The following is a 27957-nucleotide window of genomic DNA, read 5'->3' on the forward strand; positions in this document are numbered from 1 at the left end:
AGAGTGTGCGTGCGTAGCCATGTATTCAGTGCTTACATGTATTTGATGTTGTCATGTTAAATTAGTTAGTTAAGTGCATCATTACATCATTGCCAATCCAATTGCGTGTCACACAGTATATCATGTTGCAAGATATCCTCTGCTCTGTAATGTAGCTTGACAAGACAGCGGTGACAGCCATGATGAATCACATTTTCTGTCAAAGCATTTGCATCCTGTCTATCAGCTGTGTGTGTGTGTGTGTGTGTGTGTGTGTGTGTGTGTGTGTGTGTCTGTCTGTGTGTCTGTCTGTCTGTCTGTCTGTCTGTCTGTGTGTGTGAGAGTGTGTGTGAGAGAGAGACAGAGAGAAAGATAAATAGAGAAAGACCTCCAGTGCATTGTACATTCATGAAGAGTAGGTAGGGGGTCATTCATATGCAACAGTGTTCTGATCAGAGACAGCACGCTTGAAAGTGTCAGACTCGCAACCTTCAAATAACTCTGTGGCTCTCTCACCCCCCCCCCCCCCCTCCGCAGACACACACACACACACACACACACACACACACACACATTCCCACACACACTTATGATACACAGACTCTCCCAACGAACACCATCAGAGGCATATTCTGTGTGCCTACTGGACTAATGAAGCGGTGTTCAAACACAGATGATGGATCGTTGAGTACAGTGTGTTGGTAGGATTAGCCTGCCAAAGATAATCGCTGGGTTTCAAGAGAATTGGACAATTTAATTCTGTTCTGGGTGAGGGTATTCGATAACGTGGTGACACTGGCAATTACTTCGTCTGTATCGCACCCTGACGATCTCTGTTTGCTCTTTCATTAACTGCTGCGGGGGAAATAGACGCACAGTCAAAGTCAAAATGTTTGCCTCCTAAGAGTCAATAAACTTGCTGGTGTTAGTTTTCCCTCGCTGGCTGGTATGGAGAAAATCAAGTATCATAATATCTTTGACCAAATACTTGGACATTGATTTTTGCAGCAATTTTGTAGGGTAGACTTTTGGTGCTTTCACTAAATATTTACACAATGAGAATTTTGATAAATAATCATTATTAATGTGGATATAATGACCCAGGGGGGTAAAGGCAAATAATAGAACGGCTAAAGCAGTCCGGTAAGTTCAGAAAATTACATCATTACTGTAATGCAGCCTTTAGAGTCCTCATAAAAGGGAGTCTTTTTCGCAGTTAAAAGGAATATTTAAGTGGTGTACAGTTGCAAGAAGGATTTAATTGAAATCCTTTGCATCTGATTGGACCACTAAAAGTGGGCAGGCTTAGAGTTTAGTGCGATACGGTACAGCGTACTGCTGGTTCTGCACACACCTCCCTTACTGTTAGATCAGGAGGGAGATGAGGGAGACAGGAAGGAATTAGTCCACCGCAACATTGGCTATGTTAACATTCAGGCTGATATTCCACTATTATTCTGAATATGATAATATTCTGAATTTGATGCAGATCATGTAAGCAGCACATTCCGTTTAGATACTCCAAATCAGGCTTTTTCTTCAATTTGGCATTTTTGATTAAGCTGTGGGATTTGCTGGTATTATTTGGGTTTTTACTACAGTTTGCGACACATGGCCTCTTGCCTGTTAACGGTCAGCTTTGTGTGTTGTCATGGATACGTTGTACACAAAGTCTCCTGTATGCATGCTCAAAGAAAAGCTCACATTTGCGGTCTTAAGGAGAAACACAAAGACCTTTAAACATGATGGCAGACTTGGATATCAACAGGTTTTTTGATATATGCAAATATCACAGTGCTGACCTTTGCAAGAAGGTGGTTGATGGAAGGAATAATGGCTGTCTTTGCACAGTATAACAAGCCCATCACCATTGGAAAACTGACAAAAATCCTATTTTGATGGGCAAGCAAAATGACAAGTGTCTCTAGCTGTTCCACATATATTGACGTGATAAAGGGCATGTTAATCGGTGTATGCACAGCTTCTTGTAAACAGGAATATAAGTGGAATATCCATTTTCATTAGCCACGTATATTAGTTGGTAGGAATATTGTCTTTTGCGGAATACAGGCAAAAACCAGAATATTTTATGCATGTAAACGTAGTGATTGTTTTGGAATTGGAAGCAATGGTTTTGCCCACTGATATCCAAACACACATCTCTACCTATCTCTCTTCATATTGCTCTGTTAGCAAGCTACACCAACCCACAAGCTGTGAAGTGCAGTTTAATGACCGGTGTGGCTAGCTAGTCTTCCAAAGTCTTATTTGATTGCATGAACTGTGGAAAACGCCCCTGAGTGTAGGATGAGTCATCAAACATTTAAAACCATTAAACAGACAGACGAAAGGCAGGGATTTTTTCAATATAAAAATACTCAGATAAGATTCATATATTTGCCACATAACGAGATAAATGATTGATTAACAGAGGGATAAAGGAGTAAGATGGGGCAAATACATTTTTCGTTATGCGGGGACTTTAAATCCAGGAAAAGACAACACTTAAAATATTACAATATCCAAAATCTAAGACGACATCTCGTCATATCACAATACAAATATAATATTGATATATTGCCCAGCCTTAGTTTTACCCCAAAAAACTTGATCCCTGGCCCAAACTCTCTGTGGCCATGGGATGAGGTGTAATGGGAGCTGCTGTCCATTTGCAAAATGTCAACAAATATCATAAGTGTTGTCTCCAGCGGTGACCTTCAGCCAGCTAATAAGGCAATCAAGCCTGCCACCCATATTATGCCTGTTGGGAACAAGCATCACCATGGCAATGGGATGACTTAAATGGCAGCTTTAAAGCCCATCGTCCTGCTGATTGGCCACCCAAGAGAGAGGAGTTCAGGGGTGCAGTGTTTTCCCTGCAGATGTTGCCAAATGATCGACAGTGTGCAGGCTCTCTGGTTTCTGTGAGTTTAAGGCCCTGAACATCCATTGTACAGATGATTTTAGTCTTTTTGGCTGATTAGATGTCATCTGAGAACTGAGTGGGCGTGAACACAATGCAGTTGATTGCCTCTCATGCTCACACTCCTTTTTAGTTAGCTTTATTGAACCTATAAGAGCGGAAAATGACCTTAATCGCACTTGTGCAGTGTTCACAACTGGAAAGAAAAAACATTAATTTCAGCATCCCAGTTGTAATTTCAAGCTCTTAATATAGAGAATTTTTGATGACAAAATCTCCCACTTGATGAAAAGAACAACAGAGCTGTCAATAAATGCATGTACTTTAAAGGAATTTATATGATTAGTTTGTATCTGTAACTTGTTAACAATCTGCTCCAAAAACCTAACTCTGCCTTCACACTCCTAAGTCGTAGTAATAGTTTTGATCAAGCTCTCCTGTTCATCTCATTCTGCAACAATTATTTTAGTGCATTATGATTAGCACAGATAGTTTGTTGACCTCACGTTATTCCCAGCACAGCTCCAACCAACCTCCACCTGAGCAGAGAACAAATCAGCCACAAGTGAAAACTCCTGCGGTGTGAAGGACACTTAACATTCCCATGCATAATATTGACTTAAGCCCTATTCTTAGACTACCAGTGTTATTACCTGAGGACCTCTTGTAATTTTAATTTGTAATAATCATGGAGGTTGTCAGTGATTAATTAATCTTCTGCCATATCCATAATTTGTCAAGCAAAAATTTCACTGCAAATCAACCGCCATATTATGCCCAACACACAGGTCGTGTGATTTAAGTCCTGTGCAATCTGTGATTTTGGGTCTTATTTAGTTTTTTTGTTCTCGTTTGTGTTGGCAGTTATGAATGAGAGTTTTGACAGCGTTTTCAGTGCAGGATGCTCATTTTGCAACCCAACATAATGACACATTAACAGTAAGAGAATCCTCAGTTCATCAGGTTAGGGAGGTCTCAAAAGATGATCAGCTGGATGATTTATGGTAGTGTGTGCCAGGATTTATTTTGTTAACACACAATTAAAAAAAAGAAAAAAAAAGAAAGAAAGTTAACGCCTTACATCTCCGCTAGTGCAGTGGCACATTTCTGCAGAGTTTCCCACAAATTTATTTATTTGTGGTTGCCTGCCACAATCAAATTTGCATTCACAGTCTCTGTAGCAGCTGCTCCTCTCATCTATCGATGTGATCTGATCAGCTCTGACCGGATCAGCAGATCAATAATCCACCTCACGACTAAAACTCCTCAGACTGCTGCCGAGGAAAAAATTAACTCATGAAGAGTTCTGCCTGCATTGAATTCACTAACCTGCAAAAACCTCCGAATTTAGAGATGGGACACAGAATGATAGTGAAGGGCACACACACATGCAAGAAAAAATGGGAAGTTTGCTGGAAAATGTCGGAAAAAATCGAATATAATTCAGACTTTGTTTTCCTGTGCGCATGAGGTCCCCAGGTAATAATTCTGTTCAAATAGGGCTTTGACTTCCCCATGCTGAAAGTTGTCATCAAGAGCCTTAAATCCTAGCTTAGCAACTGCATATTAAATGTATGCATCTTTATTTGTGGAGGAGAATATTAAAATATTGCAATTCTTTTGCTGTTTTTAATTATGCTAATTAGATGAGAAGAGCTATTTATTTGAAGGCAAGCCTCACATGAATTGATCGCACAAGTACATTACACAATGGATGTGCCCACACATGCTTAACACAATGTTCTCTGAACCTGTCATGATGAGCTTGTGTTTTAATGACGCTCAATGAGGAGGATGTTGACTTTATTATCCAGAGTTTAGCACTCATACATCGGAGCAATATTCATGTTTTAGCTGTAATAGTTGTATTCAGTTTGCTCCAAAGAAAATATCTCAGACTGAGTGCACCCTGCGAGGACAGCACGGAATGATTCGAGCACATACCATAAGGACAAATTAATCATTATACTTGAGTCATAAATGATTCATTTACTCTGGTATGCACAATGGAATGTACTCCAGTCCAATATAATGCTCCAGCACCGTCTTAGACATTCATCTTTCGCTACCTGAGGGATTGATAGTAATTATATTGTGCTGGAGAGCAGGGAGCAGAGCAAAATCTAATAGCAACCTTAAAGTATTTAATAATGTCTGTCAAGGCCTGAGAGTATTTTATTACATAGAGGTGACTTTTGGCAATTTGAAATAGTTTGTGTCATCCGCAACATGCTCTTTCTGTCATTTTAATGGAGTGACAGAGAAATAAGACTGCAGTAACTTCCAAGGGTTTCCAGGAAACAATGAGAATATCAATGAGTTTTTTTTAAGCAGGCGGCTGCTCAGAAATCTGCCGGTGTTTTCACAGGACAAAGCAGGTGTTATTACAGCGCAGTCAGTCTGCAAACTGAAAAGCTTAACATTGACCTTACCCATTGAAAATGCCCTGATTAATCACCACCAGGTCTTTGCTGCGACTGACTTCCAATGTTCTTCTCAGTGTAATTCTGGCTTTACAATGAATGTTAAGTCCATTTCCCAGACTGAATTATGTTTTGTAGTAAGAACACGATGATACATATTAGATACTTCTGAATGTATTGTCCCTCACGGTGCATTGAGGAGCCTTCTAATCAGGACCTCAGAAATATCCAAAATAGAATAAATCAAGGAGGTGGTTAGAGTTTTTATGATTTAAGAATCATGAGCAGCAGTAAAAAGAAATCAAAGCATTGCAGTATTTGAATTGCATTATTGTCTTAGATCTAAAATACATTTTAATCTAAGTATGAAAACAAGCCAAACATGCAGAGAACATAAAGTCGGCTACATGGGAAGGGGTTATGAGGCCTATCTGAAGCAGAACACTTATTATTTTCTGCACGTTGCAAAGCATTTTAATATTAAAGAAGCATTTCACTGCTGAAAATATGTCTTTTTTTAAATCAGGGCTGTCTATGCCTCAAAAGGATGCAAATGCTTTTTAAATTGTTTTACATGACCAGAGAAAACAGAGAAAAAGGGCCATGGCATTCATTTTTGCTCAAGAGGTAGGAAGCCTACAACTGTCAGAGCACACATTAGACCAATCATGCTACTGCTGGTGGGTGATGTGAAGTGTTTGATGGAGATAAAACAAGTAAATAAGTATTTTTTCCAACCTTACTGAGAAATTGAATTTATTTAGTACATGGAGTAGAGAAGAAGAAGAATTTGTTCCGCCGAGGTGTAAGTAACTTAAGTGTGACCCAGGTTATTTTCTAAAGCTACAAATTACTCATGTCCCCAAAAGACCTCACACGCAGACTTTCTGCAGATGTTGCAGTTTCTCAATGTTCCTTAAATCTCTCATATGCAGGCTAGTGGTGTTGGTAGCAGTACATTCGTACAGTCCGACAACTCCACATAATAGTCCAACAACATAACATATAGCTACTGTCTCTAAATCAAAGAGCACTAACAAAAGAATGTAACACTAGCAGAACATAAAATAATTTTTTAAAGAGTAACTAAACCCCCCACTTTTGGCTTGGTTTCCTCCTTCCTGGGATGTGAAAAAAGTCTAATGGGCATGGCTAGAAGGGGGGCTAAGAAATGTGCAGTCACCTAATCGTGCTGCCTCTCAATCCACAGCACCTCCCTGCCCCCTGCACACACACAAAGTAGTTGGTTGGTGAGAGGGTGGTGATAGGGCGCTTGCAGTGGGCTTGGTATGTGATAAAAGCAGGTTCCTGCTACCAAGTTAAGCCAAAAGCAAAATACAATTGCAATAGCCAGATTTCAACCTTTACCAGGCAGTCACTAATTTTAGATATTTTACACTTGAATGTCAAGAGCAGGACCTGAATCAGTCAACAACAAAATACCAATATATATTGATTTTAGGGGTGGGCAATATGGCCCTAAAATAATGTCATAATATTTCAATGTATTTTTGCAATAACAATATTCTTGAAGATATGACAAAATACAGAAAAAATATTTAAAAATATTTTATTATTCATTTCATGAACATACAGTTGCAACAAAATTTCAGCATAAATGTAATAGTTTGCTTTCAAATATTCTGTAAAATCTATATAAAAAACATTTCTCATTTCATAAGTTAATAAACAACAGTAACTGGTAGCAAATACGCTCTCAGCTATGCTTGTTGTTGCCATGCATCATGGAATGACAACATTATGTCAACAAGTTGGAAATTTGCCACTATCATGATATAGTTTTATTATCATATTAAAAAGTTGTATCTGTATTATGATAAGGTATATGATATGGCTTACCCCTAATTGCTTTTCAACTGAAGAAAAGTGCTTTGGGGAGTTAATCACTCTAATTTATGATATCTGCAAAGGGAGGCACGTAGAAACAGCTGTTGCATTATTTTTCGTGTGGGATACGCACCAGCTACATCAACTAATAATAACCTCATGAGGGACAAACATGCACAGAAAGAATACATTTAGATTTACAGATTAAGCGTTTTCGTCATTACTAGGTGCTCATAATTTCCTGTGGGTGTTACATTTACATCTCAATACATTTTTACATACATCACGTCGTACTATTCTAAACAGAGTGCATACATAATCCATTTTTCCCAGCGGACAGTACATTTCTCCAACTCAAGTCTTAAAAGTAAGTCTCTCCATACAGTAGATCTCTTTCACGATCCCACGCCACTGGGCCAATGTTGGAGGGTCAACTTGCAACCATTTCCGGGTTATAGCTTTCCTACTACTTGCCAAAAGTATCTTCAATAAGTATTTAGCCTTATGTAGGAGTGTTTCAGGTATTTTACCTAGATATAAGGTAACAAAAGAGTAGTCTAACTCCACTCCCATTATTTTGTTTATCTCATTAGCCACCTCCCCCCAGTATGACTGGATTTTTGGGCAGGCCCAAAAGACATGGAAATGATTAGCCATAAAGGTTCCACATTTTCTCCAACAGAAGCCCCGGCTCTGTGTTCCCGTTTGCAGTGCAGTTATTCTAGGAGTGATAAAGAATCTCACTACATTCTTCCAGCCGAACTCTCTCAGCGATCTCCAGTTTGCAGTGGTTGCTTGAGTCTCACATATCTCCATCCAAGTCTCCTCTGAAATTTGTGTTTCTGACTCCCTCTCCCATTTTTGTTTGATGGGTATCGTAGAGTGATTTCTAGAGGCTTGTATACTTCCATATATTTTTGAGACATCATGTTGTGTTTGTTTTCCTCTTTGATTTGTAATTTTTTAATATAATAGTCTCTGACTTGCAGGTATCTATGGAAGTCCTGCTTTACCAATCCAAATGTGTCTGAAATTGTCTTTAAACTTTGAAATTCACTGTTTGAGGTGAGTGAACAGAAAGAAGTGAGACCTCTCCCAACCCACTGTTTGAAGACCCCATCCAACCTAGCAGGTTCAAATTCTGGATCAAACGCTACCCAATTCAAGACCCTTGCCTGTTTCTCTATTTGTAACTTCCTCAATACCTTGAACCACAGCTTAAGAGTGAACTGAGTCCATTGATTCAAGCTCTTATAATGTCTTTCAGCTTGGCTTTTATTTCCTATTTTTGATTGTATTGGAGTATCTATCTGTGTAGTTTCCAAGAATTTCCATTTAGATTCGTAGTTTGGGGCACACCAGTATACTAAGGGTTTCAATTGTGCGGCATAATAGTAATCCTGTAGGCATGGTAAAGCTCTCCCTCCCCTCTTTTTTCAGCTGTAGTATCTTAAACTGTATCCTGGGTCTTCTACTGTTCCAGATGAACCTTGAAATCCACCCATTCCACTCATCAAACTGTTTTTGGGGTACTTCCAGAGGCAATGACTGAAAGAGATAAAGAAACCGTGGCAACACGTTCATTTTGATTATTTCTATTCTATTACTCATATCTAGTGGGAGGAGAATCCATCGAGAGATGTCAGATTTTATCTCTTTATTAAGGAGGCTGTAGTTGTTTTCAAAAAGTTTTGACAAGTCTTTTGTGAGGTTAATTCCTAAATATTTTATTGTGGGAGAGTCCCATTTAAAATTATATTCCTTTTTTGTATCTGGATGGGGTGTATAATTAAATGTGAGGGTTTGAGTTTTTTGAATATTTAGCTTATATCCAGAGTATGAATCGTAGACTTTTAACAGGGACATCAATTTAGGAATACTTGAGTCAGGGCTTGTAATAAAAAGCAGAACATCATCTGCGAACATACAAGTCTTATGTTCTTCTCCTCTGATCGAGATCCCCTTTATCTCCATAGTGTTGTTTTTGACTGCAGCAGGGAGCTGTTGTTGGTGAAAAAGCTCTAAAAACACAGTGCACTACCTGCTCAGCAGCAAACAGACAGACACAGTTAGAAAGTAGCAGCTAAAGAGTCCCTCTGGAGTTGGTGGAAACCAAATAAAAACACCTACTGTGCTTGTCTGCCCATTACTTGTTAATATGTTATTATTCTTCTTTCACTTACCATAATTCATCGGGGTAGAGCCTTTACTGTATTTGTATTTGCATTTGCGTTTATTTATCTCAGTGAATTTCAGCAGACTGCTTTGATTGCCAGACACTTAAAGTAGTCAGCCGCATACTGTACTCCTCTGTGTTTGCGTCCCCATGAGGATTCAGCGTGGAGAAACGCCAACACAACCTCATCTTCTCTTCCCCCCTTCGGCTCCGCTCTCCATCCTCTCTGTGTTTCCCTAACCTGCGCTCCATAGCAACAGAGCAACCTTCATTAAGTGCTGGCTAAGAGGTTCATGTTCCCCTGCTGTGCTCTAACCACAAACAATAACAGCCCAGATTGTTTGGCTGCCTCCATGACATTGAGTTTAATTGTAACTCTCGGTGGAGGTGAAGCCACGTTACGATTGGACTTTAAGAGACAAAAGCACCTTTTATTCAGGGTTGCTTGTGTTTACATGTCCTCTGCCATCACCATGGCAAGGAAGCTCTTATTCTGATGACCTCTGTTGAGAGGTGATGCGGGAGGCCACCACAGTGTGTTATTATTGTGAATTTGTAAGTGACCTTAATTTTTTTTTTTCTGAAGCTGTTAAAACTCAATGAATCGTTACTACATTTTGTTGGCTTTCGTAAATGCCAATTTTCGTCTCTCTCTGATTAATATTTGTATACACTATCTCAGTCTTATGGGAGCTTTTGATTCATTATTATTTATCTGCTCTACTGGGACTCCTCTTACTGGAGTTTCCCCCTTAAAAACTTGAGCAAGCATGGTAATTAAATACTGTAAAAACAAGGCCTTCCCAAGCAAAGAGCTTTAAATTTGACATTTCCCTTGAAGAGCACATGATGTACATGTAGCTGGCTCAGCCTGTCTGCACACCTGGGTCCCTTTTTGTGCTCTTAAGCCCTCACATGCTAAATGGCGTTCTCTAATAGTATCTAGTTACAGTGTGTGTAGTAAGGGGAATTTAGATTCACCAGAGCGAAAAATGACTTTCGCCTGAGCTCTCACCTGCAAAGAGGATGAAAAAAAATCCTAAGTATATTATTACACAAATGTCTACATGCAACTTTAAAGCTGATATGAGACACGAGCAGAAGAATAATCAATACAGTTAGTGATTTAAAAAAAACAGCTTGGTCCTGGCTGTGCAGTTTTAGGAATTTTATGCAGGTTTATGCAAGGGAGGATGGCTTTGACAGCAGCAGTATACAAGATGAAATACTCCACCTGAATAGTAAAGTGAAAGTTGTTTTCAAAAGAAAGTTGCAGTTGGAAAAGTAGGAAATAAATGCTGTATCTTAGTCTGACATTCAGACTTTGGCCTGTCTGAACTTTTGACCTACACGACCAACCCTCTGTTGTCTTTGCTTTGATGCTTGCCAGTGAAAATAAAGGAAGCAATCTATATATGTAGAGGGGAGAAAAACAGAGACCCAAGAAGGAGGACAAGTTGGATTTTTAATGATCTCTATGAATAATAGAACGACCCCAGGCATACTCAGCACTGGAAAAAAGCTATTATTCTCTAGTCCTTTACACACCTTCCTGTGAGTCCCCTGTGACTTCCAAACAAAGACGATATCACAGAATATGTAAATGCAAAGTCAAGACCATTCCTGATGTTTTTGGTAAACATCTTTGATGCACCGGAGATGATCAGATGTCAATTTTATCGTGATTGCTCTGTGATTGGGGCTGGAGGGGAAATAGAGAGGAAATGATGATTAGTGACATATAATTGTATTAAGGCAGCATGTGACACAGAGTTATCAAAGTAGCGAAACAATGAGAAATAGAATGGAAAACTAACACCACAAATGTCTGGGTGAAGCAGAGACGAGCTAACATCGGGAAAAGTGCCGATGTGGCAACAACGGCGGCATACAGTTGCGGTGATTAAAGAGAATTATGCAGGACCTGTAAGCCGAGCCTGCTGGTCTGATATTCTCTGCCAGGCGCAAATCTGGCAACTCTCCTGCTGGAGCAGGGCCGGTGTTCGAGGGAAAATAGAGGAAAAACAAGACTTCACTGCGGAAGACTTGTGTAATTATTTATTTAATTTACTTATCAAGTTATTCAGAGAGAGGGCGGATGGACTGTGTAAGCATCAAGGTCGCTTTCCTCTGACCCTTGTGCTTTTTATGCCTTTCAGTCTTTTAATCTTTTTCCTGTTTGAAAGCAAACATGAGGCTAGTTTTATGTCTTTGTGGCTGTTTGAATATACAGTAAATGTGCATGTAAAAATACTTCCAAAACACCCCAGAAGAAGACCAAAAATAGTTCTCTGCTCACTCTCAAAATATCTATTACCTCATCATTCCTCTTTAAGCATCTTAACAAAAATCTCCCACTGTGCTCTGCTGAGCAATAGAAACATAAATCAGTTGCCAGTGTCTTGACAGATCTGAACTGCACAAAGGAGCACACACATTTTATGCTGTTTTGTTAAGCATGACTGCTGCTGAAACTCACAGCCCATGTTGTTAAAACATACAGGGGATCATGCGTTCGTACGCGTTGTGTGTGCGTGTGGACGTGCATGCGCATCCATCTGTCTGCAGCTTATCTTGCAAACTACTGGACCAGTCAGCCTAACATTTAGTATGTACATGTATGACAGTATGCTCAAGGGCCTCTTGTGGTTGCAGTGATTCACACTTGTTGAATAATCTGTTTACTAACTGTTTTATACCGTCACTAATTGCTGACTCCTTACTCTTAACTGGCTGGGGGAGGCCGCAGATTTTCAGCAAGTGGCCTCAACTTAAAACGACAAGCCTTTCCTAGTGTATTGCAGGCCAAATTTTGACTTTCTTTTTGGCGCAAAAACTAACATCCATAGAAAGTTTGGTCTCATTTTTGAACCAGTGCATTTGCAGATTAATCCCATAGCAAATATATTATAATATTAGCAATTTGGACACCATCCTCTTACGCAAAGCTAATTCGCAGCCCTCTTATTGGTCCATTCACCGCTTAATGTTATGCCCTTATAAGGACATGAGACCTATGAAGTGGGACATGTAGAATCTGTGGTGGATCACCATCCTGCCTGCTGTGTGAAAATTAAAAGCCAGTGTTGTATATTTAGCTTCGGGAACAAAGACCTCAGTATCTGTTGAATTAATTACAGCAGACAAATGTTCCCTGTGAATAAAAATGCCCACTCTTGTGACAGTCACGTCTGCTGTGATTAACGCCTGCTGGTAGGTGATGTCAGCGTGTTTGGTTCCTTAATGCACCATATTTCAAGTCACTGGAAACGCTTTGAAGCTAAGACCAAACCTTTCCTGACCTTCAGCGAATTGTTGATGTCACCTTGGATCATCTGATTGATCGGCCGCCTTATTGATTGATGTCTGTGCTTTAGAAGCGTTACTTTACATCTTTGAGATAAAGCTGTGTGCGTGTGCATGTATTTCCTTTATGGGCTATCATCACGGCTGCTTTATGAACCAGAAAAAAAGATTTTTAAAAAGATTTTAAATATGGACCATTGATTTGTGCCTTATTAAAATCTAGTCTCATCCAGCCTATGAAACAATGTGCTGTCGTTTGTAGGTGCAGGCATACAAACTGAAATAAACTGAAAAAAAAACCCATATAGATAGTGGTAAAAAAAACTTTATTTTCTCAGCAACCTTGTTGTTAAGCTGCCGTTTGTGTATGAAAATGTGTGTAGGAGGGAGGAAGTTGGGAGTTGCGGGAGAAAGATACTGTCGCTTCTGACAGACATAAGAAGGGGGTGACTGACAGAGGTGAAATTGCTTGGGAAGGGATGTGAGGAAGCTCCCATCCCCTCTCCCTCCTTACTCCCACTCACTTTGCCTACAGCCTCCTCTTCTTCAGCTGCGTAGTGTGAACTACTGTAACTGTGCTCCCTTTCTCTTTTTCATTGAGGTAATCTATTCAGTCTATTTCCCCCGGGTAACTGTAGAATAGTGGAGTGTAAATAAACTCTTTTTTTCTATTCTTTTTTGCTCTATGTGTGTTTTTAGCCATGCATCAGGCCCTGGACACACTGAGTGACAGCACAAGCTCCACAACTGCCAATGACCTGGACCTCATCTTCCTTAAAGGCATCATGGAAAGCCCAGTGGTGAGTGCAACTTTATACTGTAAATGTTTGAGGAAATGTGTCAATGTGTGTGCCGCGCAGTAGGACATTCAGAGCTTTTACTTGGACTGTGTCCAGGTATGGACAGACTAATGGATGAGTCAGTAAGACAGGCCCTCAGTGTAGCTAAATCACAAACTACGTCCCTGCCACAGGCTGGTTATATTAAGTTGGAAGCCAGTTGGTGTATCAGCTAAAACATCAGCTTAAAGATATTTTATGTATGCAAATTTACAATTTAAATGCATTTTGTAAAATGGCAATGCAGTCTTGCATTTTGCCTTTTGCAACATTAATATTAAAATTTGATTTCAGCATCATCATGCACATATGCCCTTTCCTGCATTAACACTGACACGAAATGGATAACAAATCCTTATGTTGTCACAGTGATTTGCATGTGTTATGAAAAGCTTTATTAAAATGATATTTCAAAACGGAAACTTTAAATTCACACCCATTATTACATTTAAAATTCAAATTCTAGCTTGCAATAATTATCCTAAAAAGACAGCTTAAATTCATCAAGTGCAATCACATTACCATGTTAATGGTCTTGCTTCATTGTTTTCTCGTAAGTTAAAAATGCAAATTAAAGAGATTTTTTTTGTCACTCAGTATCAGTCTGCACAAGCAACAAAATTCTGATTGAAAGCCAAATGTAGAGTCAAACAAGGATTCCCCTTTTTGCTGCTTTGTCCTGTCTTTGCCACCATTTTTACCTGGCAATGCTGATTTCAAAGGCTTTGAGTCATTTAATAACATTTATCAGTGGTTTGATGTGTCTGAAACAGGATTGTGGGAAAGAAGCTATTAGCTATATATGGAATGGATTTAGCCACAGTGACATCAAAAATTGCTTTGTGGACACGCATTTGGCATTTTGCCGTCAACATTTTTTTTTTTTTTGAGCAAAAATTGACCATATTAGGACGAGAGGTCGGAGATAACCCTAACAGTAGCTGCTAGCTTAGTAAGCATGGTGTATTTACAGCCACAGTTGATTTTGATAATGCTAAGCTAGCGAAAAACAGGCTTGAAAACTATTAAAACAGTACATACTTACTGAAAGAAGTTAATATGTGATGCTAATGTTTATGAACTGAAAACACTCTGAGATAGCAGCATCTACGTGCACATCTGCTCTCTGAATCTAGTGTTACACCATGGTTACGTTTCCCAACCAACACAGTTGCTATGGTAGAAATTAAAATTGAAATGGGTGAGTCATAGAAAACTTCATCCCTATACAATTGTTGTTAACGGGGAAATTAACTAAAAACCACTTTTCATACTGGACCTTAAACTTGTTTATTTCTGCAGTAAAGTTGGGCATTTTAGCATGGGTGTCTGTGGGGATTGACTTACTCTTGGAGCCTCAAGAGGCCATTAGGCGGACTGCAGTTTTGGCAGTTCTGCATTGGCTTTATTTTTCAGTCTCAAAGATTGCCAGTTGATAGAAGCTATCAAGTGGCATGAGGGTTTTGATTTTCAAGTTCAAACTTAGTGGGGACAAAGGATGGTTGCCATTAAAGATCAGTGTCCCCCTAATCCCTCCTAGTTACAGAGAAGGTAGATGAGGACAGACATAATTTTAATAACATGCACAGCAGAGAAAGCTGCTGATGCTGTTGGTGATAACATGGAAATTTAAACCCAAACTATATACACATATAACTATACACACACTTCGGCTTATGTAACTGCTGCTGGTTCTCATAGTTTGATGAACTCGCATTCTTTCTGTGATGACACAGGTTGGATCGGTGTATTGAATGACATAGAATATCCTGCTTTTTAGAGGTATGGTCAGTGTAATCATTGGAAAGGCTTTTCATTTTGATACAGAAATACTTGTAATTGTATTAAATGTATTTTTGGCATGTGTTTACCACATAACATTTGGCTGTACAACACAGAGAAGACGTCTTTCTTTATAAGAGAATATTAACATTTCCTCTGTCTCCAAGCTGTCAGTCATTTTAACAAGGCAATACAACATTTCTGTTGCCAATCAGAGCAAAAGATTGAAATCGCAGTCAGTGAGCAGCACAGTTACCCTTGATATGTTTGACAGGTTGACAAGTGCGGGTGGAGCAGCAGCCCCAGTGATCAATGGAGAATCCCAGAATGAATGGCAGCCATTAAGTTTTACACTTATTCATGTATTCCAAAAACACCCTGTTTGAATGCTTAAGTTGAATATCTTCATTTGGTTTATAACAATACAGAATTGAAAATGCCTTACTTGCACATTATCCATAAGATTTTTTGTGAAATGTTAATTTAAAAACGATAAAAGCAATATGAAAATGGGAACCACAAATTTTAATCAGTGCCTATGTGGTGTGTACTTAAAGTAGTTGTGCATCACCCTGTGTAGTGGCAGTGGAGAATATATAGAACCAGCTGCACTTTGTGGTTATACACAGTAATACTTAAATACACACAACATGCACACTATTACAGCACTGAAGAGGGATTAAAAGGGTTGCCATACTATGTAGATTTGTTCAATATAAATGCAGTGTTCCTTGTTCCACAACATGTATATCTGTAAGAACGAACAAGATACTTTTTCAAATCCATGTTTCATTTGTGCAGATTTCTCTTGGGCAGTTGCCCAGACGTTGGATTAAAGCTTATCCCAGATAGAAGCAAATCAGTGAAGTTATTCCAAGAACATTAAGGCATGGCTGACAATTTGGCTTTTATTGTTTTACCTCAAAAACTTTCTCCCCAAAACAGTAAACACAGGTGAACGGTGAACCTTTTAAAAAAATATATTCGCACTTCTCAGACCTTTCAAGCAATATTTACTCACCCTCTGTCTCTCTTTGATTATTAAAGTTTTAGATATTTGGGGAAAAAAGACAAAGTTTGACATATTTCATAGTTAAATAAAGCTATTCTGCAAACGACGAATGAAGCACAACAGAAATGTTTGCGATATGTAATACTTTTGTAAATCTAATTATTCCTCTATGGAGCTGATTTAAGGCAGTACAATCAGCTGTTTGTTACAAGTCTCATCACAACCTCTGGACTTTGACCTGAAATGCTTGAAATTCTATCATAAGGTAGACCGGCTTGTTAATCAGATTCTTTTGCTGCCAGTTCCACTTAACCTTCAGCACAGACATGAATGGCTCAAAAAAGAGATTAGTAGTTTTATAACTGACAGTAAATCATCCATTTCCTGATTCAAAAAACTATATCCCCCAACCTTTCTTCTTTTGAGCAGTGACATCCACCTGCTATTTTACCAACATTTTGTGTCATGATCAGTGAGTAAGGTATGACATGCAGTATAACATGCTCACTGACATCGTCACAGTTTGCACTTTTTTTGGTTCCAGCTAAGAAGTAACTTTTCTGGATCTGGAGGGATTTCATTTTAAAAAATGCTCCAAATGCTTCAAAATTAGTTGCAGACACCATAATGGAGCAGGATCCATGTTGGTAGGAAACCGATATTAGTTTCATTAGTCTCCTGGGGAAAGTCCTGTGTATTGTGACCCATTTGCCCCCCGACCTGCCTTTATATGTGGACTTACGGTCTTAATACTACTTCTTTTCTTACTCCTGTCAGTGCATTATGTGATTGCAGCCTTCTGATTATGTGGGTAATGCAGGAATTACTGGTTTATTTTAACATGGGTTATATGCCAGTTCTGTTTTTTTTTTTTTGTTTTTTTTTAAGATAATTTTTTGGGGCTTGCGTGCAGCAAAGGGCCACAGTTTCAAGATGAATTGATTGCTGCTGAGGTAAAGACTAAGCCTTTGTACATGGGGCACCCGCTCTACCAGGTGAGCTTCTGGGTGCCTCTGATGGATTACTTTTTGGTGGAGACATTTAAGAATAGTTTATTAGAACAGCCTGACCTGATGTTCACTTATGTTGAATACCTAAGATAAACCAAGCATGGTACATGCTTTTTTTCTTTCAGTGAAGAATTGGTGACACTCCAGCTGATTTCCCCCAAACGCTGCACTCTCTACACAGAACCATGTATTTAAATGAACTTTCTTAGTTCTCCTTGAGAAACCAATCCCATCTTTTTCTCCATATTCACTCTGAGGAGAGAGATGCGGTTGTTATGGAGTACGGCCTTTTGAAGTGAAGGGAGAAGAGTGAAAGAGCTTAGCAGTGTTATACAGACTTTTCAGAGTTTACATCTCTCTTTTGTGTCAAAGTCTTCACCTCTTACTTTTTGCCAACAGCACAGTTTCATATAACTTTTGAAAAAGTGTGGACTTTTTTCAAAAGAAACAGGAAGAGGAGGAAAAAGTACACTGTTGTGCACTACAAAAGTATGGAAGAAAAAACGTAGAGATTCAGTTCACAGCGTGTTCCAAATTTCATTCTCTGCCTTTCCTTTTTGCTGTCAACAGTCATTAGTATGGATTACCACATTTATCTCTCTAACTTTGCACAGTCTGTGTTCGCTGAGTTGCGCTGAGGTGGAAGCTGTTTGTGGCCATGAGGTCTCTCTGTCCAGAGAGATGAATTAGGTCTGTGAGGCTACTTCTCAGACGCAGGCAGAGCCGAGAGGTTGTGTGCTGTGCACTCTCCCATTCAGTAATTCAGAGGCAGTTCTGTTCAGGAAATTTGGAGATGGACTATCAACCAGGAGCAGTGGGGAGAACTGCATCAAAAGCATCCTGTATTGCTGAAAGCACAGCCTCTTCTGCTCCCCTCTATCCCTACTTCTCTCTCTGTCTCTTTGTTTTTGGTTTCTTTTCACTAAAGACTGATTGATTTCCTGTATGTGTGCATGCTGGCGTCTCAGAGCACGACACTGGTGTTAGTATTGTATGTCACGGAGGGTTCTTGGTGTATTGATGAGCATTCCCCTAAAAGATTAATCTGCTGATGCAAGACTTGCTTAAGGATGTGAAAAGGATTTCCAAGATGACCCCATGGTGGATCGATAAACGCTAAAGCAAACTATCACTTAATGTCCTGAGGGACAGGCCAGGGGTCCATGCTTGTGTGCATATGGCGCAGTGACATCATTGAATTGTGATGATTGCACTACAGAATGATGCAATCAGCACAAACCTGCAATTCCATAATGAATGTGAATGATGATTAGGCCCACAACGAGCAGATATTGACAACAGGAGCTATCATCATGCAAAATAGCTTCCATAATGCTTGATTATTATTCTTAGTAATGACTGTGGCACTGACTCAATGCTTGGCTCTGTATCTAACAGAGCAATCAGGACTACTGCAGCATTAAGGACAGCTAAATGAGCTGCTTTTACAGATTTAATTACGTACCCTGTGCTTTCTCACCTAACTTCCAAGCCATCACATCTCCCTGTTTAGGCTGTAAATGACTCTCCAGTGTCTTTGTTAAATAATGCCATGTGTCCTCCCAAACTATACATTCTGGTGCTATACAAAACAGCTAGTGCAAAACAATTTATGTGACAAGCGGTCAAATCCTGACAACTATTACCCCATTTGCAGCCAGCTGTTGATATTTAACTGAAAGCACGGAAACAGAAATCATGCATAAAAGCTTGTCTTCACGTGCTGTAGCTCACCTTATCTAATGTAGCACGTCATTCTTTATTTGGATGCCCATTAGCTGCCGCTAAGGCAGCAGCTACTCTTCCTGGGTACAGACATATACACAGATAAAAAAAAAAAAGGGTCTCATCTCGAATGTGTTCAAGACAAATAAAAGTCGAGTGACGTAAATGTCACAGCATATTACATTGGATTAGACATGTAACTCATATAAAATCACAGATTTATAAATCACATGAAAATCTCAATAAGAACATATTTAACACAAAGATCAAGTGGATAAACTAAAAATAATATATCTAATTGCATTCCAACTTTGTGGTTCAGTTTACTTTAAGTTGCGGTTATTGTTAATGTGTTTCTCTAGTAGTCCTTTAAAACTTGCCTTACTGGGTGCTTCAATTATTAACTTAGCCCTTAGCTCTCACCATGGAGTAACAGTCTGCTTGAAAAGGAAATCCTAATGCCCTGAATGCTGAATGCTGCTGAATGATACAGCTCAGTCAAAGCCACAGTGAGAAACTGTCCATTACATCAGTACTTAATGTGGCATCAAAGCTTGCCTTTGTAACTTGCCTGTATAATATCGACCGTGGCCATAAGCTAATTACAGGATAATGGCTCATATTAAAAATGTAGTATAACAGTAAGCACAGAAGAGTCATACACTTAGTAACCTGACTCAGTGATGTCATTTACACAGCAAGATCTATTTTAAGTCTTCTAACAGAAGTCATCATAAGGTACTGGTCGTAAGTGATGCCCACCATACACTGGAAGACTTTAAAAAGACTAAAGTCTTACACCCTGTCACGTCTTAAGACGGTGTGAGTTTTTAGTCACAGACTAAAAGATTTTTTCAGAATCACTGTTTGTAACAATACAGCTTTACTTTCGAGATTATTTCCCATCTTGCTCCCAGTGCAAACTATTGTGCCAAAGAAATAAGACATGTCAAAAATCTGACTAACTTATAATTTGTTACGAATCCTCAAAAACACAACCTGGAAACACAAGACAAAAGGTGTCAAATGTTGACAGTATTCCTGTAAAATTGGAATCAATATACATGTACAAACTTTATATTTTGGATTTTGTCACTTCAACTCGCCTCTGTTGGTTAGCTACGCTATTTTAGTGGAAGTTGACTGAGATAATGAGAGATGCACTGTTTGCAAAAATAAGATTCCTCACTAAAATAAGGGCCAGGTGGTGAATCAGATGCACGCCAAATTCAAAAGGGACTCTTTTCCACTCCACAACTCCCCAGATTCTCGTCCTCTCCACAGTCCAAGAGAACCAAGACTTGTTCAAGTTTTTGTGCCTCCCCAGAGTTTCTTCCATGTTTACTGTCTGTCTTAAAATCCCTCTCAATCATCACTTATGACCCACTTGAAGTGCGTGGCAGTGTATTTATTGGCAGAGATGTTGCTCTCTGCCTGTATTATGCTATTTTCTTCTTATTTTGTTGTTTGCAGGACACTCCTGGGCACAGTGCACAGCGGAGGTTGGGTCTTTGTAAAAAGGTAGCAACCAGGTGTCAGATCGTAAACAAAGAGCAGAAAAAACACATATAGCGTGATGAAACGGCAAATAGACAAAACTGGGGTTGGCTTTCTTTTTCGCTGATGATACCATAGAACTGGGCAATATATTGCCATTACATCGATAATATGATATGAGACTGGTTATCATCTTAGATTTCGGACATTTTAAGTTTTGTCTTTTTAAAGACTACATTACAGTATAGTGATGTAATTTTCTGAACCTACGAGACTGTTTTGTTCAACTCTTTGTTTTTACCCACTTTGTCATTATATCCACATTATTGATGACTGTCTGTCAAAATGTTACTGAGTTAATATTTTATTAACGCCTCAATAGTCAACTCTACATTATGGTTGCAATATCAATGTCAATGTATTTGGTTAAAAATATTTTGATATTTGATTATCTCCATATTGGTGCTGCAGTGCTGTTACCAAACAGTAGCAGATAATTCCTGCATAGTTTACGAGCTAAAGTGGCGACTTGTGTTCCATTTTTCACATTGGAGAAGAGAGAACTGGCTAATAAAACCAGAGACCCATCAGAAATATCTCATGGAGATGCAGAACACAATTATAACGCACTGCTTTGTCATTTCCTTCTTGCCTGAGAATGGCAGTGCTCATTAGCCTTTATAGCTGAGATCTCTAGGTGGGGAGGAGGACGATTAGTAGTGTCTTCTGATAACAATGAATTTGGAATTTTGAAAAGCCACAAATTTTAGTGCTTGACAGAGTAATTGTCAAATAATTGGTGTCAATTATTTAAAAACATCCACAATATAATAAGAGAGTATCAAAACATACTTATCTTAGTCATTTTTTGACATAAATAGTCATTTTATCTATTCAAATATAACCAACTCATTTAAATTGGTGTCAGAACAGACATATGACTCAGACATTTTGTCCATGGCTCTAAAAACAGTGTAATCGTATAGCATCGTGTCCATGTTGGCATGTTGTCCGGGTGCCAGACGCCAACAGCTCGCTCCATCAGGTTACAAAGAATTCTGCCAAAAACACCAAATGAGCAAAGTCCTTCTGCTGCACCGCTGAATCACTGTGTGTTACGTGCAAATAGCTCTGCCTGTGGGGGTATGTGTGCTGTGCTTATTTCCTTGTGTGTGCCGAATGTGTGTACTAAAGTGCATATGATGATATGTGTGGCTGTGTGCACGCAGGCATTTGTGAATATCTGTGTATCTGTTTGTGTGTATCTGCGCACCATATCCTGTCTCTCGGCAGGGATTCTTCCTCTCTTCCTCAGCAAACAAACAATGTGGCTGCCAGAGTAGCCATCGGTCCCAACAGACAAATCCTTTGTGGGATCGCCTCACAATGTGGATGCTCTAATACAAGATGTTGCTCAGTGTACAGCTGCACGTAGTGGCACTGTAAATTATAGAAAAACAGTTTTGTAATTAGTTCTAAAGGGCTCAAACAGCATCTGTTTTTTTTAGTTGATACATTTTCATCATCATATTTATGTGTAGAACTCTAAAGGCATTTAACTTGTAAACAGGTTTCCCGCAAATCCTAAAAAGACTTAAAAGGCATTTAATTCATTATTCCAAAAATAAGGCTTTCATTAGCATTAAAAAAAGTCTAAATTCAGTCGATGTAGGATTTTTATTGTTGTTTTTTATATGTTGCATTGTGTGCTGAAATTGAAAATCATTGAACATTTACAGCATCAAAGCGTTTTTTATTTTTCAGACAGTCTATTATTATTGTGGTACAACATGCTTATTTACTATCTGATTACTTGATTCATTCATTTACAGAATAGTTGATTGCTAAACTAATAGATAGGTGCAGCCCTAGTTACATTGTAAAATCTCAACATAATGGGTAATGTATATTTTATTTAAAATATATTTGCCAAATGCCTCTAGCATTAATGTTATGCAGATTAGGATTGTGGAACCACAATGCTTAAATGTTGGTTTTGGCCAGGATGCTCAGAGCAGAGCTAGTTAGCTGTCACTGTTTCCTGACCAACATGGGAAACTGCAGATTCAATGAAAATTGGCTATTTAACTAAGATTTTATGGCATGGCTTAAACCAGGAAAGTTAAAATTAAAACTGGTTTCAAATTTTAGACTTAGTGGCACTGAAAAGTCTTTAAAAGTTAAATTTAACTTTAGGCTTTAGGAACCCTGTGTGCAATTCCAGAAATATCAAGACCAAATTTCAGGCCCATGAATCAAAATGCACCAGATGGGAAAATATAAAGTCATTTTTTAATCTGTGACCCTGCACCAGAGGTGTGGAAATCTTGTCCAATAACCACTGACCCAGTGGCAGCAGATGAGAAAAAGGTAAAAAATTAATGTTCCCTGAAATATTCATGTTTCACAGCAACACACTGAAGAAACCTACAGTGCTCAAGATTTGACTCAAGTTCGCGCTTTAGTTTTCTTGGTTTTTGTGTCTTTCATTGAGGATTTATGAGTGCAGGCCGTGTGTTGCTCGCAGCAGGAGTTGGTTTCAGGTTTTTTTCTCGTTTGTTATCGTGCCCTTTTCTATGTTACTGAATCCAAACAAACAGTGCTGCAGAAGTCAGAAAACATTTTATTACACCTCTGTGAGGTGCATTAACTGCACTGAGAGGGTGAGCTAATGGAACTAGATTTTATAGATTTCTTTCAAAGACTGGTAAAGGCGAGGCTATCAGTGAATCAGATAATCCTGGCCCTTATGATGGGCCGAAATAACCCCAAGTAACATCTGTTTTGTATTCCTTAAATCCCAGGCTCATGAGCAGTTTGAGGAACCCAAACTGGAAGCTGTGAGGGAGAACAACGTGGAGCTGGTCCAGGACATCCTCAAGGAGCTCAACCCAATCACAAACAGGAGCCAGGCGGCCGACGAGCTGGTCCGCATCCTGAAGGAGCCTCACTTCCAGGTCTTGCATCTCACGGCAAAGTGTAGCTTTAATTGACAGACACTCAGGCTAAACCTTTGATTACTTTTCAAAGCAATGTCCTCGCTTAATGATGCATGTTGTGCTAGCATGGATTAGGTTGATTTGGAGCTACAGTACGCGTTTCAGTCCTTGCAGTGTCTGACAAGAGCTCTGCACAGCATGGGCAGTTTGTAAGACAATGGGCCCCTGGGCACAGACATGTAAAAGGCCCCACCACCTCTCCTACAAAGGGACAAGACACACAGAGGTGCTGGCTTTACCCGTTTTTGTTGTTTTATGTCTCCTTGTAGTTTTCGATATCTTTTTTTTGTCTCTTTGTGTCAGTTTTCTGTATCCTTGTTTTTATTTTGTATTTCTTTATAATCATTTTGTGTCCTGAAGGAGTGTATTTGAGCATTTTAACTTTGCTTTTTTAACTCTTTGTAGCTGTTTTGTGTCTTTTTTTATAGGTTCTTTGCCTTTGTTGTCTTTGCATGTTATTTTGTGTCTCGTTGTGGCACTTTCTGCTCTTGTGGCTTTTTTGCATTTCTCAGTTGTCATTTTATTTTTTTTTTAAGTTATATTGTGTCTTATAGGGGTATATTTGTGTCCTTTTCTTTTGTTTTGTGTCTCTTTGTAGTTCATTTGCATGTCTTTGTTGTCTTTGCATGTCATGTTGTGGGTTTTTTTTGGTACTGATTTTGTGTTTCTTTGTTATTGCATTGTGTCTCTTTAAAGGTCAGTTTTATGAGTCTTTGAGGTATATCTGTGTCCTTTTTTGGTCATTTTATGTCCCTTCAATGTATATTTGTGTCTTTTGGACATTTTTTATGTCTTTGTAGGCATTTTGTGTCTCTTTGTCATATACTTGTCTTTTTTGGTTATTTGCTTGTCTCTTGTAGTTGTTTGTCCTTTTTTGTCTTTCTGTAGTTCCTTTGCTTCTCTTTGAGATCAGAGTTTCTTCCTGGTTCATATGTGTTAATTTGAGTGACATTTTGCGGGATGAGGCTAGGGGACCCGTGACACTTTGGGCCCCTTGGCCTGTGCCCTGTAGGTCTGTTCAGTAATCCATCCATGCTGCACAGAGCAGAGGGAGAACACCTACGTTTTGCATTATATCATGATTAAATTAGCATCTTACAAATTTCTGTAGTGTCATTGTCATCATCAATGTTTGTGTCACCTGCTGTTCTGCTCACAGTCTCTACTGGAGACCCATGATTCTGTGGCATCCAAAAACTACGAGACACCTCCCCCGAGCCCCTGTTCCTTCATGGACGCAGCTCTCAACAATCAGCCCGTTCCCCCAGATGCAGTCAGGATGGTGGGCATCCGCAAGGTGTCTGGCGAGCACCTGGTAAGTCTGCTCAGTTAGCGAGCAACCCATTGTATTCACTGAGGCAGTGTCGAGCTCTCCTGTAAATTGTAAACAGATACAACTCCTCAATAAATGGTATGAGTTATGTTTTGGAAGCAGCTCATGCACTAAGTATAATGAGATCCTTTCGTTGCATTGTTAAAAAGGGAAACAAGTCAGATTCATTCTGCCTTGTAGCACAAACGGGGGATTTATCTGCAGAAGGCTGACACATTTTTGATTAAATGCAAGGACTCTGTGATAACTTTGCCAGGTGCTCTGTTGTTACTTTCTTTACCCACAAACTCTCTGCCGACTGTCTGTGGAGTCACTGACAGGTTTGTGAAGGATAATTTCGCACTTTACTGGTGCCACCAAATCCAAATTGTATCAGATGTATTGAAGCTAAAGTGGAGTCTAAATGGGACAAATAAGGAGCAGCAACATCGACTGACAGTAATATAACTGTCACACAAGCAAACACACACTGAATTGTATCTTTCTTTAATCCTAAATGTCTTCCTAATGGAATTGTTGGAACAGTTTTTTGAAGCTACCATCTGGTAGCCATTACAGTAATTGCAGCTTAAGACATTTCTGCATTAGTGTCACCACTCAGCCACGGCCTTTACTGCGTCACAACAATAAACTCACCCCCAAATACTTGCCTTTTAAACTGCTGAGCAACACGGACATTGCAAGTTGTTCTGATGAGTTAAAATTTGTGTTTGTATGAAATTGATTTTGTGTTGTTAAAGTCTAGTAAGGCCACATAACAAATGTTTTTGTTGTTTTTGTCTATGTGTGTAGGGAGTGACGTTTCGAGTGGAGAGCGGTGAGCTTGTGATCGCCAGGATCCTCCATGGCGGCATGATTGACCAGCAAGGTCTGCTCCATGTGGGTGATATCATCAAGGAGGTGAACGGCAAGGAGGTGGGCAACGACCCTAAAGTGCTGCAGGAGATGCTGAAGGAGGCGAGTGGCAGTGTGGTGCTGAAGATCCTGCCCAGCTACCAGGAGCCACACACACCAAGACAGGTCAGTTGGAGGGGAGACCCCCAATTCAAATTAAATGCACAAATGGATATTGTACTTCACACTAGCACAGTAAGACAACGTTCACAAGTTTGGAATCGCCTGCCACAAAAGCTTTTTTTGGATACAGTCAGCTGGCTGAGAGGAATACTTTGGAGTGGTTTTTCCTGCAATTTAGGTTGTAAAAAAGTCCTGGATATTATTTTGTAGGTAGGGTTTGTTTTGTACATGGAGAACAAAACACTGTACAATGGTTCAAGCAGACTGACAACTGAAAGGGCAGGAAGAGACAAAGATCCCTCTGAGCAACAGTAAAATAAGAATAGAAGAAATCTGCAGTCATTGGTAAAAGAAACTGAAAGCATGAAAATGTGTGCAGATTTAAATGGGAATAGGTTCCCATGTCAGTGTCAAGTGCACAATGATGACTATTACAAGATGGAATTAATGGATGTGCTGCTTTGGCAAAGCCATTCTTAAAACTTCACAATATAGAAAAGAAGGTAAGCCTAGGGCAAGGGTATTAAACCTTTGGGGGAATCCTTCCCTGGCCATTTTTTTTTAAATATACAAGCTCTTTTTTGATGCTTTTTATGTACTCTGTGACAGTGTTTACTTTTAAGGTACAAAAAAAAAGAAATCCTAGTGTGAATTAAATCATTTTTGTTGTGAATTAGAAACTGGCAGGCAGACCACCTGGCACCCTGTTGTAGGCCAGATCTGGCCCAAGGGCTGTAAATTGAGTATCACTGGCTTAACGTTAACTAATTTGGAACTAGATCAGAGAATGTCAATTTGACATACTTTAGACTGACAAATAACAGTTTAAACCTGTTCAATTTAACAAGTGAGAAGACTCTAGATGGTCCGAAGAAAACTAGGTTCCCAAAAAATTTAGAGCTAAATTGCACTGTTGTGGTTCAAAAAGCAACACTTTTTCTGTTTTTTTTGTTAGTTATTCTTGTTTTCAGGTGATAACTATTTAGCCTGATAACATAGCCATTATTGAGGAAAGGAGAAAACTATCAATTTAACATGTGATTCCTAACTTTTCAATGGCGGTTATATATGTTGTACTTCTATATGTAGTGCTTTACAAAGGACATACTACTACTACTACTACTACTACTACTACTACTACTACTGCTACTGCTACTGTTACTACTACTTCCAAATAATGATAATAAAAACTATATTTAAGTGCCTTATAGTAAGTAAAACTAAAACATTGAACAGCATACAAATTAATAACATAAAACCAAGGAATGTATAGCATAAAAATATATACATGAATAAGGTTACTGTTAACAAATAAAAAAGACCATGTGTAAAATCAAATCAGATCAAATAAGAAAATAATTATTATTAAACAAATAAAATTATTAAATAATTTATATTTTATTTGTACAATGATCATGGGTGCATATGGCTCATGTCTCTTTCATGCTTGTTTAGGAGAGGTACAGCAGCTCCTTGTGTTTAAGATGTCCTGTTGATCTTCCTCATTGAATCTTACACTCTCAGTAAAATAAAAAGTTTTTGACCGTCCATCCTTCAATATATATATATATCATACAAAAAGTTACGATTAGTTTGAAAGGATGCTGTCATTTTCATCAGTCAAGTGAGTATCGCTCAGTGTCCTCGCTGGCGCTATCCGTGCTGTCTGTAACCTTGTATGCTCTGCCAAGAATCATATATCTAATGCTAGAGTGGGACTTTGTAGATGACATTGACTATTAAGCTGTAATACCCGCTTTACAGTTTTTTCACTTATCCAAATATAGAGTAATTTTCTGCTCATACATAATGGATCAATAATTGAAGTCTTCAAAAAGTAGAAAGAAAAAGACGAAGCCCACAGACAGCTCAAGACACCGGAGTCCTTGTCCTTATCATTTTTTTACTTTTCTCCCATGGTTGTAAAGTTTGGATCAGAAAGATTATTTCAGTTTGTTGCACATCAAATATTTGTAAGAAAATGACTCGAGAGTGTTTTAGAACAGCTGAAAAAATCATGATGTAGTCGTGGCTCTCCTTAGGTTATACTAGCTAATGAACACTAGCTTTCTAAGAGTCAGACGAGAC

At 39.0% G+C, this 27957-nt stretch overlaps 1 protein-coding gene across 5 annotated transcripts in view; it reads left to right on the forward strand.

Moving 5' to 3' along the window:
- mpp2b (membrane palmitoylated protein 2b) overlaps nucleotides 1-27957 on the forward strand; it is a 58066-nt gene that overhangs the window by 17015 nt on the left and 13094 nt on the right. For 4 of the 5 annotated variants that reach the window (XM_042507697.1, XM_042507693.1, XM_042507695.1 and 1 more), the window contains 4 exons: nucleotides 13355-13455; nucleotides 23325-23477; nucleotides 24679-24834; nucleotides 25645-25872. In XM_042507697.1, coding sequence (XP_042363631.1) covers nucleotides 13355-13455; nucleotides 23325-23477; nucleotides 24679-24834; nucleotides 25645-25872 — 638 coding nt within the window. Of the gene's footprint in view, nucleotides 1-13219; nucleotides 13257-13354; nucleotides 13456-23324; nucleotides 23478-24678; nucleotides 24835-25644; nucleotides 25873-27957 lie in introns of those variants that run through there. The other variant, XM_042507698.1, reaches the window with a different exon arrangement.

The sequence above is a fragment of the Plectropomus leopardus genome, chromosome 19 (assembly GCF_008729295.1).
Source record: "Plectropomus leopardus isolate mb chromosome 19, YSFRI_Pleo_2.0, whole genome shotgun sequence".
Taxonomy (NCBI): Eukaryota; Metazoa; Chordata; class Actinopteri; order Perciformes; family Serranidae; genus Plectropomus; species Plectropomus leopardus.